Source organism: Anolis carolinensis, chromosome 2 (assembly GCF_035594765.1).
Source record: "Anolis carolinensis isolate JA03-04 chromosome 2, rAnoCar3.1.pri, whole genome shotgun sequence".
NCBI lineage: Eukaryota > Metazoa > Chordata > Lepidosauria > Squamata > Dactyloidae > Anolis > Anolis carolinensis.
The window spans coordinates 41286289-41302188 of record NC_085842.1 but is presented as its reverse complement, the minus strand read 5'-3'; the positions used below and the strand labels follow the sequence as shown (position 1 = coordinate 41302188).

Below are 15900 nucleotides of genomic sequence, written 5' to 3'. Positions count from 1 at the left end.
GAACTCTTGAAAAGCACCATATTCTAAATGAGTTGATTTTTTCCCTATCACTGACCAAAACTGTACATAGAAACTAGAATTACAATGGCATGGACAATCCTAATCATACTTCAGGATCTTGTCTAGTTTCTTTGTAGTTGCCCTACCAAGTCCTAGTCTTTCTTCTGATTTCTTCACTGCAATGTCCATTCCGATTAATGTCTGGGCCGAGGTATGGAGAATCTTGAATTATTTCAATATCTTCAATAATAACCACAAGCATTGCATTGGTAAACTGCAAAAATATAATTTATAAAACAAAGACTATATGAAGAGAACGGGGATGAGAAAAGTTGAGTTTTTGTGAAATTGGTGAGCTATAATGTTTTAAACAATGTAACAAGTTCTTTTGTAGCGACTAATTTTGCGTGTGTTTTCCCTCCTCCAACTGCTGATTTCCCGTTTTCACTTGGTTTTCTGTTGACAGTTTGTAGGGATCAGGTCCTGCCTACAGTTTGCAAATGTTGTTCATTTCATTGGAAGTGACTGGGGTTAGAAGCCACCCTAAACAGGAAACTCTTTTTTTGCTCTTTTAACGGAGGGCAGAACTTGTTCATTGAAGACAAGCTTAATGGAAATGTAAACTCAACAGCCTTCAAATTTAGGATCACATCAGGTCATTTCCTCTCTTCCACTTCAAGTAGCACAGCAGCTTAAGCTGTTCTGCCTCTGTGGCATATTTGCAACATTCTTCTATACATCATGTGCTGCAAACCCCATAGGTGTTTTTTTAAAAAGAATATATTGATATTGATGTTGATGGCATGTAGTAATTGTACCACATTAGAAAGGGGAGCCAAATTCATCTCTGGAGTATAGTTGTCCCTGGAGACTAACTCTATATAATAGAGGATAGCAGGAATATAATGTACACGGATGACTGAAGGTGAGAGTTCTGCTTCATTAGAAAACTTTGCCATGAGAAACTTACACTTGATTTTTTTTTCAATCATGACAAATAGGTATGTAGTTATCCCCAACAGGAGTTGGGGGGCCTTGAGAGTCTTAGCCCCTGATATACATCAATGCATTTGAAACAATTTCAAGATCAAAGGGAAACTATTTCCTTGTATCCTTCTACTATAGGGCATGTGTGGATAAAGCTACCTCAGAAACTATTTTTTCGCCTCTGAAACCTTCACCAGTCCTTAAAGCTTCCTCCCAGCATTATTATGTTTGCCATTTTCAACCACTTTTTGTACACAAGCAATACAAAAAGCTCTCCAAACATGTAGAAAGATGCACAAATATGTGCACCCCCACAAATACTCTACAGGCCCATAGTACCCCAGAAAGCTTCATTTTGCTCTGAGGTACTTGTCAAAATGGTGATGGGAAATGATGCAATGTTACTTACTGTTGACAGTTTGAAAAGGACTGCAGAATTAAACAGGGCTCTTCAGGCTTTGCTGGGAGGGAGCATGCAACCCACAGACAGTTGTCCACTTCAGCCTTAAGGGAAAAGCTAGGAGACTCCGGTAGTCTAGGGGATAAAGGCCTTGTGACTTGAAGGTTGGGTTGCTGACCTGAAGGCTGCCAGGTTCGAATCCCACCCGGGGAGAGTGCGGATGAGCTCCCTCTATCAGCTCCAGCTCCATGTGGGGACATGAGAGAAGCCTCCCACAAGGATGGTAAAACATCAAAACATCTGGGCATCCCCTGGGCAACGTCCTTGCAGACGGCCAATTCTCTCACTCCAGAAGCAACTCTGGTTGCTCCTGACACGAAAAAAAAGGGAAAAGATTTATTCTCTAGGGTTACTGAGTGAGTGAAAGTGAACAAAAGGAAATATAATGCAGACAAGGGAGGAGTACTCATGATCAATTAAAAGGCAGACCAAGGAATTGTGTTTCGAGTCAGACTGGAAGAGAGATCACCTGATCTATTCTTTATAGTGTTACATATTAAAATAGTATACATAGGTTTGAATTAGAGATTCAATGTTTTAATCATTTTAAACAGGACCTGGCTAGTTTTTATAAAACCTGTTGCTGGCAGGATGCAGTAATATTTGCTCTCTGTGATTCAGTGGAAATTCATCATTTGACAAATCATTTCCATCCTCCTGACTTCCAAAACCTAGATCTATAACCTGCTTGAGGGCAAACCTTTTTAAAATGTAAAATGCCTTTGCTTCCAAATGCACATCCTTGAATACAAACAGATTACTCTCTGTAAAATGTTTTAAATCTTAGCAGGATACAAAAACACAAATGGGCTTAAGAGCTGTATTCATTTGCTACCCACTTCCCTTTCGAACAATAAACACTTCACTCCAGCTAGCTAATTCCATGAGTGTTTTTAAATCTCATTGATTTTGGCAAACTATGTGCTTAAATCTTTTCAACCGAAATCCATGATATTTAAACTTTGGCAGGATGGTACCCTTAATTGCCTTCTTTCTAAAATTCAAGTTAACATGGCGGTCAATATGCTTTCTGTTTAGATTTAATATGCCGCATGATGACAACAATAAGTGCAAAGAAGACGGAGGGAAAAACCAGCAACATGTTATGGCTCCTACCCTGAACTACAATACCAACCCCTGGATGTGGTCAAAATGTAGCCGGAAATACATCACAGAATTTTTAGAGTAAGGTCTTAATTAATTTCATATCTGTTTATCTGTCTTTGCCATATAGATTACCATATTTGTATAGGTACCCATACTGGGTACTATATTGGGCAGAAAAGTGTGGAAAAGCTGCATGCAAATGAATGGATGAGGGTGATATTTTTAAAAGTTGGAAAATTACTTTTTTAAAAGTATTTATTAATTTACTACAACATTTATATTGAGAAACGGTGACGCAGCATCAACCAATTATACATAACTAGTAACAGCAATTAGTTACTGTTGTAGAACAACCAGCTTGTTCTTAAGCTAGTTGACTACTGCTTTGTTGTAATTGTAAACTGTAAAAAAAGAGTTAACTTTCCCATTTTTCTCAAGAAATGTAGCTATTAAGTAGTATTTATTTTCAGATATCATGATATGTTATTTTCAAGCTCTGAATTGATATTTGCAAATGTGAAAGGAATATGTATTGCTTTTCTGGTTTTGTGCTGTAATGTATATTATTATCTATTGTATTGTTTAATTGTGTTATGATGTGTTGTTTTTATATTTTGTTATATTGTATTGTTCTGGGCATGGCCCCATGTAAGCCGCCCCGAGTCCCTGTTGGGGAAATGGAGGCGGGGTATAAATAAAGTTTATTATTATTATTATTATTATTATTATTATTATTATTATTATTATTAAGTCAATACTTATATACATATGTTATGTACACATTTTCCCATTCTGTCTATTCATTTTCATATGCTGCATGTGCTTGAATCACATAGACTTCTCATGGTTCATTCATACCTAACACTTTGTTTTTCTTGACCACATGAAGTAGAAGATGAACAAAAAATGGGTCAAAGTGACATGAAATGTATTATATAAAGAGAAAACATGCTTGAAAATGTTTTACTGAAAATAAGTGGGACCTGCCACAAAATATTGCAGTGAAACTTATTTTTTGATCAGTTGTACTTTTTTAAAAAGCTTTCAACCAGTTCTACACACTGCCCTCCTACAGTTCACTTCATTCCCTCTCTCTACTGCTAGTTAGCATGGTAAGTTTAGTCATCATTGGATAGTTCTAGGGGATGATTGACTTTAGTTGTTGTTTTTTAAAAAAATTCTTTATGTTGGAAAATTTTGGTATCCCCACTTTTTGACAGTTCATTCTTAGCATTGTTGCTTTTTTGCTTTTTGTGTGATGAAATAGTTTTCCTAATATGAATGAGATCATGGCAAATACGTAAGATATATTGTATCTTGAGGTCTACTTCATCTGAGCACTCAATCCCACTCAGCAATACCACTCCACATGTAAAAATGTGTGAGCAGTTAATGTAGATTGACCTTTTCCTCGGTTTTCCATCTGCTATATCTAACTTCTTAGCCAAAGCTAAAACCAGGCTCTCCGATTGCTATTAGCTGTCTACCAGTCTGAAACAAAATTTGCCTGCTCAGAAAGCTGGTGGATGTATGTGTCTGGTGAAAACAATTATGCAAGTTTTCAGTGACACAATAAAACATAAACTATCCTGCTGTTATGCAGTCCAGCAGTTTTATAGCATGGCTGCAATTATCCTGTAGTCTAATATCACAGTGAATTAGAACTTTTTTTCACATTGGTAGCTTCTAAGTGGATTTAATTTTGGGTACTAATACTCTGTTGAATCCTTTAAAACGATCTTAACCTTTTACCATACAACCATGAAGATAAATGTAACATTTGTTTATTCCAGTACTGGTTATGGAGAGTGTTTGCTTGATGAACCTTCACCCAGGAGGTACCCTTTGCCTCAACAACTTCCAGGTCACATATATGATGTCAATAAGCAGTGTGAGTTAATATTTGGCCCCGGAGCTAAGGTTTGCCCTTATATGGTAAGATGCTTTTCTTCCATTTTCCCCTTTCCTTTAATACCTTTATTCTTGCTTTAATTGTGACGAACTGAACCAAGTAGTATACACTGGGAATGATGCTGTCTTCTGGACAATATGACAGCCTGTTAGACTAGATTTGGAGTTTTCAGTTCCCAATAACAGATTACCCCAGATTTCTGCCTTCTTGCATGTGCCGCATGCTCAAGAGTATGAAAGCCACTTTCATATAGTGCTATCTCTCATGGCTATGGTACATGAATGGATGCCACAATGTGTGGGAGTAGGTCATCTTGTAGACTTTTTCAGGATGTGCCATGCTTCCATGGAGTATACTGATGCTATTAGAAAACTGTGTGTCTGATCAGTTGTTCCTACTAAAAAGATTCATCCATGAGATGGGAACATTCACATCAACTCTTAGTGGTGACACGGGAGAAACAGCAAACCACAGGATATAAAACTGGATTTTTTAAAATTGAAGGAAATCGTTTTGATCAGCAGTTTCCAAATTTGTAGGTTTTACTACAAATACTAGAGATAAAAATGTAATGGATGGACATAAAAATAAAACAGGCTGGGTTGTAGACGAGTTGGTCATTGTGGTCTTTCTATTTATTTATTTATTTATTTACAGCACTTTTACCCCACCTTTTTCACCCGAGGGGACTCAAGGCGGCTTACAATAAATAGGCAAAAATTCAATGCCTGCAAACAATACACTAAACAACAGTTCATATAAAAACAATGCAACATTACAGAATAAAACCACATTATACAAAATTTAAAACAGCCTTATTTTTCTGTAATTGTAAAATTAAAATCCCCTATTCATATCATAGGCTATTACTCATGGCCAAGTATCATTGTCCTTTATTAGCATCACTGGAATGAAAAACAATAGCTTAAGAGGTATCGAGGAAAAAGGGTTTCATAGAAGTCTCAGCTACTATCATTACAGTTGTTTCACATGGCTAAGTAGTTTGCATGCTTTTGATATTTTGTAATTTACTTTTAAAATTTCTAAACTACATCTTCAGGTTTCAGGATAAACTAAAATTGCTGCAATCACCTGAAAACAATTTAAAATAGCAGCCATGTAACTGCTAATGTCAAGGTAATGACCGGGCTGTTGTTTACAAAATGTTCATCATCAAGGTGACCGTTCAAAACTGATGGTAAACAAAAGGAGCCAAAGACAACATGCCTTTTAATGTAATTAACTTTAATTGCATATTGTTTTTATCACCATGCCAGGTGCTAAACTGCCATTGGGAGTAACACTCACAAACACACATATTCCTGTGTCAGTCTTTCGGATGAGAGGAATGTGGGGGAGATACTGAGGATTTAAAAGCTTAATGACTTAAGGCTTTGTATCCATATGATTCTTTTGTGGTTGTTTATCTATTGGTCATTTTATTTGTTTCTTGTAATTATTTTTAATAGTGATGTGTACTATGACTGGGCTTTTGTTTTGTTTGTTTAGTGCAGTGAGGAAGGTTAGACTGTAGTGCTGAGGGCTTTTGGGTGGGTAAAGAGATATTTCCTAAGATTTCTCATGAGTTATTGGTTTGGGTTTTGGTTCTGTTGGACTTTGGAAAGTGATTGAGGGTCCGAGTATGTATTGGTAAGTGTAATTAGTTCTCTCAGGAGAGTAGGTTCTAGAACGTTTGAGAAAGATCAGTGAGAAAGGGTGGAATACCTTTGAAGGTTTTTTGAGTGGTACTGTTGGAAGGTTTTTGGTGAAAGTTGTACAGGAAAATGAATCAGTTGGGAACTCATGGGAATACTGAACTTTCTCACCTGTGTGAACTTATGGGGAAGTCGCTTGACCTCGTCTTCTCACAACTTGCTACATTAAATGAGAAGATAGACTACCTCTTCAAAGGGATCTCCCTCTTGGTGAGCAATCCTGGTCAGTGTTACATCGGGAAGGAAGAGGACATCGCGACTGCCACTTCAACCGAGTATAAGTGGTCTTTGACTTCTGATGGGGAGGGTGGGGAATGGCAATCAGAACATAAGGAGGAATTTTTGAAGGAAGATGGGGACGTTGAGAATGAGAGACAGCTTCCTCATGACTACAGGGGAGAAGGGAGGGCTGGGCATAAGGTTACGGATCAGGGTTTAAAAAGGACAATTGCACATGGAATATCCGAGTCTGGCCTGTGCACACTTGACCCAATGCGCCACCAAAAATATTTACCTCAATTAGAAAAATTGGCGTTTGAAATAACAGACTCATGGTTGAATAGGGGCAGATGGACCTCAAGGAGAGCGGTACAGGAGTCCCTCGGTCAAATACTATCTGTGAGCCCAAGTGTAGTCAAAATTAAGTTCATTTCATGGCTACGTAAGGACTTTCAAGCTCAGGACCGCTCCATACGTCTCGTTATCACCTTTGATGATAGCACTTTAATTGAAGCACTTTGGGCGCGTAAACCCCTGTTGAATTCATGGGGTATTAATATTAGGAAGGTATTTCTGGACCCCACAATCCGCCCCTTGATGGCAGGTTCGGAACTGCATTTTCAAGGTACCATTAGTTCCAGAATGGTTAGTGCCCATGACTCTTTATCTAGGTCCCCTCCACTCTTAGAATCTTGTGTAGTGTCCCCCATTTCAACTCTAGACCCTTCCCAATCTATTCTCGATTCCCGCCCAGAGACATTGCTCTTGTTTAGTCAATCTAGTTCCCCTGACTGCTCCATCATCTCATCATTACAGGATTCATTCTCAGACTCTAAGCAGGATAGAATCCTGAGTCGCTCCCCATTTATGGACAGCTGACTAGGGCATCGCAATGAGAGCTCTATCCTGCCTGTCGCCCTGGGGGGAGTGGACCGGAGCCTGGGGGAGACCATTGAGGTCGTGTGGGGGAGGAGGAGGAGTGGTCACCTTTATCCCAGGGATAAGCGCAACAGAGTTCTTGCGACCCTGGAGAAGGATAGGAGTGGTAGCCTCCATGACAGTCCCCTCCGTTTGAAGGTCCTGCTATTTAATGCCAGATCCGTCAATGGTAAATCAGCTATCATCCAGGATTTGATCCTGGATGAAGCGGCGGATCTGGCTTGCATCACCGAGACCTGGTTGGATGAGCCCGGCGGGGTAAATCTCGCCCAGCTGTGTCCTCCAGGTTTCGGGGTGCAACAGCAGGCCAGAGCCGGGGGGCGGGGAGGTGGGGTTGCGGTGGTCTTTCGGCAGACAATCTCCCTGGTCAGGTGCGCCATCCTGCAATCTGCAGGTTTTGAGTGTGTCCATCTTAAGGTGGGTACCCGGGACAGTTTGGGGATTCTGCTGGTGTACCGTCCACCCCGCGACACGGCAGTCTCCCTGCCCAAGCTGGCAGAGGTGATCTCTGGTGCGGCTTTGGTCTCTCAGCGGCTGGTAGTGCTGGGGGACTTTAACATTCATGCCGAGGCCACATTAACTGGTGCAGCTGAAGACTTCATGGCCGCCATGACGACCATGGGACTGTCCCAAGTGATATCTGGTCCCACTCATCAAGCTGGACACACACTTGACCTGGTTTTTGTTGCGGCAGATGGTGAGGTCAGAGTGGAAGAGCAAAATATTCTTCCGTTGTCATGGTCCGATCACCACCTGATCAGTTTAAGACTCACTGTGACCTCAAACCTCCGCAGGGGTGGTGGACCCATTAAGATGGTCCGCCCCAGGAGACTGATGGATCCAGATGGATTCTTGAGGTCTCTTGGGGATCTTCCTGTCATGGAGGCTGTCGATGCCTTGGTAGATCGCTACAATAGCGAGATGTCCAGGGCAATTGACATGATCGCCCCCGAACGTCCCCTCTCATTGCGAAGAGTCACTTCGGCTCCCTGGTTCACGGAGGAGCTGGCAGTGATGAAGCGCTCGAGGAGGGGACTAGAGTGCCACTGGCGGAAAACTCGTAGCGTTTCTGACCGAGCATGGGCTAGAGCCGCTATTAGGGCCTACTCCGCGGCTTTGCGGGCAGCCAGGAAGACCTTCACGACTGCCCGCATAGCGTCTGCAACTAACAGACCATCGGAGTTGTTTCGGGTCGTCGGGGAGCTCCTTCACCCTCCTGAGGGGGGAGGGGCACCCGAAGACTCGGCAACTCGGTGCAGCGAGTTCGCGCACCACTTTGCAGACAAAGTCGCTCAGACTCGCTTCGACTTGGATGCTAGTTTTGTTGCAGTGCCAAAAGAGGTAACTGAGGCACCTGTCTGTTCGAACTTGTGGGATTCGTTTCAGCTTGTTCGCCCGGATGACGTGGACAGGATCCTTGGGGCGGTGAGAGCGACCACTTGCTCTGCAGACCCTTGCCCCTCGTGGCTAATTAAATCGGCCAGAGGAGGGTTGGTAGAGTGGTTTGTGATGATAATTAATGCCTCTTTGGATCAAGGCAAATTTCCATCTGTCCTCAAACAGGCCATAGTGAGGCCTATATTGAAGAAGGCCTCCCTTGATTCGGCCATTCTAAACAACTACAGACCAATCTCGAACCTCCCTTTCTTGGGCAAGGTCCTGGAGCGGGTGGTTGCCTCGCAGCTCCAGGGTTTCCTGGATGACACCGATTTTCTGGACCCATCACAGTCTGGCTTTAGACCTGGGCACAGTACTGAGACGGCTTTGGTCGCCTTGGTGGATGACCTCCGCAGGGAGCTGGACAGGGGGAGTGTGACCCTGCTGGTTCTCTTGGACATCTCAGCGGCTTTCGATACCATCGACCATGGTATCCTTCTGGGACGGCTCTCCGGGATGGGCCTTGGGGGCATGGCTCTGTCGTGGCTTCAGTCCTTCCTGGAGGGCCGTTCCCAGTTGGTGAAGCTGGGGGACACCTGCTCAGACCCCTGGCCTTTGACCTGTGGGGTCCCGCAAGGTTCCATTCTGTCCCCCATGCTTTTTAACATCTACATGAAACCGCTGGGAGAGGTCATCCGGAGTTTTGGAGTTCGGTGCCATCTCTACGCAGATGACACTCAACTCTACTACTCCTTTCCACCGAACTCCAAGGAAGCCCCCCAGATACTGAACCAGTGCTTGGCAGCTGTGATGGGCTGGATGAGGGCGAATAAGCTGAAGCTTAATCCCGACAAGACAGAGGTCCTCCAGGTCAGTCGTATGTCCGATCGGGGTATTGGGTGGCTACCTGTGCTTGACGGGGTCGCACTTCCCCTGAAGGCGCAGGTCCGCAGTTTGGGGGTCCTCCTGGACTCAGCACTGATACTTGATGCTCAGGTGTCGGCCGTGGCCGGGAGGGCCTTTGCACAATTAAAACTTGTGCGCCAACTGCGACCTTACCTCGTGAAGTCTGATCTGACCACGGTGGTCCATGCCTTAGTTACCTCTAGACTGGACTATTGCAATGCACTCTACGTGGGGCTGCCCTTGAAGACGGCCCGGAAACTCCAACTAGTTCAACGTTCGGCAGCCTTGCTTCTAACTGGAGCAAATTATAGGGAGCGGTCAACCCTCCTGCTTAAGGAGCTCCACTGGCTGCCGTTCACCTTCCGGACCCAATTCAAGGTGCACGTGATCACCTACAAAGCCCTGAACGGTTTGGGACCCTCCTACCTTAGGGATCACCTCTCCCCCTACGAACCTGCACGATCTCTTCGTTCGTCGGGGGAGGCCCTCCTCTCGCTCCCACCTCCGTCACAAGCACGGTTGGTGGGGACGAGAGAGAGGGCCTTCTCCGTGGTGGCCCCCCGGCTCTGGAACTCGCTCCCCAGGGAAATCAGGCAAGCCCTCACCCTGGTAGCATTCAGAAAGAGCTTGAAAACCTGGCTCTTTACTCAAGCCTTTAGATAAAGATTGCTCATCCAGAAGCAATCTGAATCTGTGACCATTCTTGTACCGGTTTGCACCTTTTACCTTTGTCAACTCGATATAGACACAGGGTCTATTCCCATCCCAATTTGCACTTCCAGAATTTGCAGCACTTTATCAGTCACCTTGTGTTTACAATATTTATATGGTGCACTTTACCCAGTCTACTTTTACAATCTCTCAGTTTTAATCCATGTTTTTATTAGTTCTTGTTTTTTATTGGCTAATGTTTTATTTTTATTTTTTTATTTTTTTATTGTGCAAGTTGTTGTCTATTGCTGTGTTTTATACTGCTACTGTTTTTATTCGGGCTTGGCCCCATGTAAGCCGCCCTGAGTCCCCTTCGGGGAGATAGAGGCGGGGTATAAAAATAAAGTTATTATTATTATTATTATTATTATTATTATTATTATTATTATTATTATTATGACATCCCAAACTTTCAAGAAAGCTCATCTTTGTAGGACTTCTGACAGGTTACACCCTTATTTAACAATCTGCAGATTTAAAAAGATGTTTTCATTTTGCCTTAGCTTTTGTTGTATGGACAATAAAAACATATCATAGGCAGACTGAATGGGAAAGACAAGGTTCCCATGATGCAGTCATATTTCTAAGTAATCAAAACTTCCTGATTATCCAGGTTTGGTGGTTTTCAACTGAATTTTAATAGGAAATATTTAACCACTTTCCCATATGACTTCCAGCTATTTCTGTGTGGGTACAGACTCAGCTGCAAGCCCATTTGCAAATCCAGGCGTTGAAGCAAAAACGTTATCCGTCTGCAGCCTTAGACAAAATTCCTTCCTTTATTTTATTGTGTTCATTGTTTATACTTCCTTTCCCAGTGATTGTAATAACACCAGGGAGATAATCTAAAATGTATATGTGGCCTGTAACATATGTTAGACTGGCTGTTCAGTAATGCTGAGACCATTTGAAATCACTTAAGCAGAAGCAGTGCAGAAGACTTTGGTGCATCAATGCGGATGGAGCTCATAAAGGATGTCGCACTCAACACACGCCATGGGCTGATGGAACCGAATGTGGCCAAGGAAAGGTCTGTTATTGCCACTGTTACTATCTCTTGGTTCCCCAACACTGTGTAGACAGAAGCATTATCTTAGTGCAAGGAGAAAAACTTTGATCACTTGATATATTTTTATAGCAACAGTGTTTAAAACCTGCTACATCATACTTCAGTGCTTGTTCACAAACCATCTGACTGCTGAGGAGAGCCAATTTTCTGTTTTCTTTCTTCTTTCAATTATTCTTTTGATATTTCCTGCTCTTTCTCATAAAAGGCCAAGGGTGGCTAATATCCAACATAAAATGCAATACAACAGCCAAACACCATTAAAATCTTAATTCTAACATCACAGATGTGGATTTGAGGCCTCCAAGAATAGTTTTGCACTGTGTTCCCAGACTACTTACTGTGTACACTTGTGTATAAGGACACATCTATAATGACTACTTAAGGCAGGATGAAACGGTCAGAGGAGGAAGCAATTTGAATGTACAACTGATCACACTTCAAGTCCTGGAACCTGGTCAGGGCCTGAGCAGTGCTTATACACACTAGTGAAGCTGAAATTTAAGTGCTCAAAACTTCAAAGTGCATGCTTTATATTATAAACAGGTTTTGCTATTATTGAGAAGTAAAGGCTGTGCATACGCCAAAGGCCCATTCTCAAGGTGATTCAGAATTAATTGGGATTAAGCATCTGTACAACAAACTGCTGACATTAAATCTTGAGCTGAATTTCCCCAGTCAGAGAAGCTATCTTTTAAAACATTTTCTACAGCTTGTAGTCCTCTACAGCCAGTGTGCTGAGACTAATGTTTTGCCTCAAGTCTTCTGGTATGACATATAGACTAGTCAACAAAAATACAATGTCATTGTTGTTTTGTGAAGGTAATATCTTTGGAGACTTGAAAGCTTTTTATGCCCAGGAAGTTTTGACAGTAAAAGCTTTATAGGCATTCTTAATTTAAGACTCCTTGCTGCATTAGACACATGTATTGGGTTAGACATATTTTAAGTATGATAGTATTGAGCTGGGAAATATTAAATCTCATAGTAATCCAGACTTAGATTTTGGACATTTGAAGGCAAATGATTGCCACATCTACTTCATTTCATTGTGGGTCAACCCGTTGACATTAGAGAAGCCTCCCACAAGGATGATAAAAAATATCAAAAACATCCAGGCGTCCCCTGGGCAATGTCCTTGCAGACAGCCAATTCTCTCACACCAGAAGCGACTTGCAGTTTCTCAAGTCATTTCTGACACGGGGAAAAAAACCTGTTGCCTATTTGACACACTCATAACTTCAGATGCCAACCATGATGGAGTGTTCAGTTGTATTATATTCATGGTTGACATTGAGGATTTCATTGAAATACTCAGTCTCTCAGTTGAGCCTTCTGCCTTCTATTGTCAACCCTAATCTGTATAAAACATGTGTTGAATGAGTTTTGCGTGCTCAAAAGCCAAGTGGTCTGTTCTATGGTAAGCATGATTGCTATTCATATTTTTCACTGCACATGGCAGCTGTTCCACAAGATGTTCCTCCTTTGGGATAGCACTGTCTTATTGATCCCATGTGTGTCCTTATTTATGACAGATGTTGAAATTATATGCCAATATGGAAGGTTAGCATAGTGACTGATCTTGACATTCTTAGAAATCTGAGAATTTTCCCTTGGTGGGGAGTGATATGGTTACACTTAAGCCATATTATCCCCCCTCAATAGATTATGCCTAGTACACTTACATGTATGGGTCATGGATATGAATCCACCCTAATCTTTTTACATCTCTACTCCCCGTTGATATTTACATCCTATTTCCACTTTCCACATGTTTTTGAGAGGTTCTTCCAACATGTCTGATCTGGAAATGTGTCTCTCCTACTGACACATTGTGACATCTAACCTGTAATAAAAAAAAATCAGGCAGGCTGCTTTCCCCAGAAGCTGTCACAACTTAGGCTTCCTGTTTTGGATCAGTGAAAGGATACAACTCAATGGCTTGGGGAGCTGTCTGTCACTCTGAGGGCCTCAGAAGTTTGTCTGCTCTTCATCATCTGGGAAATCAGAGCCATTTGTGCCTTCTGTAGACATGGACTTGGTAGAAATTCATTAACATGTGAATTTAACAAATTTAACAAATTTATAGCCACTAGTCCGTTCACGTATATAATTTATAGTCACTGGTTCATTTCAAAAATAGCAATGGTTTAGGTTAACAATGGGCAATTGACCTCCCAGATTTTGTTGCACTGCATCTCAGTTGAAGAGGTAAAAGGTGGATATAAATTATAATCGTCGTTGTCATCATCATCATCATATTTGATCTCTTACTATTGCCTATTCTGACTAGTACTGATCACAGCTGCAGTCCAACAACATCTTGAGGGTAACAGCTGCCTGGCTTTGTGATGGGTTTGGTAGGCAACTATGGGATGTTATGAGGTTACAATTAGATTCCCAAAAGACCACAGAATATTTACCACCCACTGTATCTTCTGGAAAAATAAAATATCCCCTGGAAATAACAAAAACAGCCCTGTGTGATGCAGCCTGCATTTTCTTCACCACATACTAGGTAAATGAACTTGATCCAGTCAAGGACAGTGGAAATATCTGCTGCTGCATTTAAACAAACTAATTGTCTGTGATGTCTTAACTCAGGAAACTGTGGATTGTGGAAACCCTACACCTCTGTCTACATTGCCATATAATACAGTTTCAACCTGCATTATTTGGCAGTGTAGATGGGACCATAGTGTTAATACAAACTAAAATCTGAAAGTAGAGTTTTTCCTGTTCATAGGTGTTTTGCATCTGCTTCCCTTTCATATCTTCTTTTCAAGTAAACCTTAGTCTACTGTATTTGAAAAAGTTGAAAGGGAAACATAGCATAAATACACCAAACAATGTTATAGTTGGTTACACTGTACAAAATGCAATTCTTGCATATTCTTTGACATCTAATATGTTTACGTACTGCTGTATCATCTAACTAACTCTTATACTGAAAGCACTGGTTATGACCAATATTAGAAACCACAGTCATATCTACATTCTAAAACAAGAATATAACTCTGCTCACCTTTGGTTATTTAACTCTCCTTATGATCACATCATAAGAGCTAAACTAACTCTAGAGAATGATACAAGATTCTTCCTATTTGAACCACTGTGGTTATCTTAACTTTTTGATTTCTTCATATACTATTTCCTTGCTTCATCTGTGTTCTAGGAGACTAGATGGTGAAGAGCGCTATATAGATTTTAGAATATTATGTATTTCTATTTTTCTCCTTTTTCCATTATAAACTCTGCATAAGAATAAAAATTGGGTTTTAACCAATTCAAAATATATCATCACAATATTGCAAAATAATAAGAACATTAATTAGAATGCATACGGGTCCCTCAGATAAGACCATACCCTCCTCCTGATTCTGAAAAATAATTTTATAGGAGGGAATTTTAAAAACTAATAATAATGCATATCTCAAATTCAATTTAGAATACTAGAATCCAGATCAAAGCAATGAACTGGTGTTGTAAGAGTCTTTCTATTGTTCTTCCTTTTGGAGTTTAGCACTGCAGGTTTGGCCATTGTGTTCCCAGAGAGCGGGAAGTACCTGTGATAGATGGAACATGGGGTGCATGGAGTCCCTTTGGAGCTTGCTCACGAACATGTGGCGGGGGCATTAAAAATGCTGTTCGAGAATGCAACAGACCAGAGTAAGTACAGGACTGCTGAAGAAAGTACATTAACTGTGTCTATCTTTCACTTTGGAAATAGCAAATAATTATTTGGATTTTTGACAATCAGAATTTGTGTCCTGCATTATTGTAATTAATTATTGGTACTAATAGGGGATAATATCACTAATTGCCATATAAGTGATTTTTTTGCTTAATTTTTGAATTGCAGGGGTGTAACCCCATTACAGGGTGGCACAGTGTGTTAAAGCGCTGAGCTGTTGAACTTGCAAACCAAAAGGTCCCAGGTTCAAATCCCGAGAGTGGAATGTGCGCCCGCTGTTAGCCCCAGCTCCTGCCAACCTAGCAGTTCAAAAACATGCAAATGTGAGTAGATTAATAGGTACCGCTTTGTCGGGAAGGTAACAGTGCTCCATGCAGTCATGCCAGCCACATGACCTTGGAGGTGTCTCTGGACAACGCCGGCTCTTTGGCTTAGAAATGGAGATGAGCACCAACCCCCAGAGTCGGACACGACTGGACTTAATGTCACGGAAAACCTTTACCTTTACTTTAACCCCATTACATGGTGAAGGAAAATGTCCCATTGTTTAATTGCTGGCTATGCTGTGCATTGTGCTGAACTGTGGACAAGAAGAAACATGTATTTCATCCCACAGTCCAGCAACTTGCAGTATTCAGAATAACCTGATTGATTTAAATCTTTACATCCCATCCCATATCACAAGCTCTTAGGATGATATACAAGAAAAATCCATGTTAATGGATTAAAATAATACGAACTATTTCAAAAATCAAATATGTTACATTTATGTTAAACAAGTGGTCTGATTAAAAACAGGTTAATAAG

General features: G+C 41.4%; 1 protein-coding gene across 6 annotated transcripts in view; it reads left to right on the top strand.

Annotated features, from left to right (window-relative positions):
- The window catches only part of adamts9 (ADAM metallopeptidase with thrombospondin type 1 motif 9), a 185027-nt gene that overhangs the window by 32235 nt on the left and 136892 nt on the right, over positions 1 to 15900 (top strand). For 5 of the 6 annotated variants that reach the window (XR_010002523.1, XM_062969681.1, XM_062969685.1 and 2 more), the window contains 4 exons: positions 2486 to 2632; positions 4348 to 4489; positions 11256 to 11363; positions 14923 to 15068. Coding sequence is in view for 5 of the 6 variants with exons in the window: in XM_062969681.1 (XP_062825751.1) it covers positions 2486 to 2632; positions 4348 to 4489; positions 11256 to 11363; positions 14923 to 15068 (543 nt within the window). In the remaining variant the exon portion in view is untranslated. The remainder of the gene's footprint in view (positions 1 to 2485; positions 2633 to 4347; positions 4490 to 11255; positions 11364 to 14922; positions 15069 to 15900) is intronic. The other variant, XM_062969683.1, reaches the window with a different exon arrangement.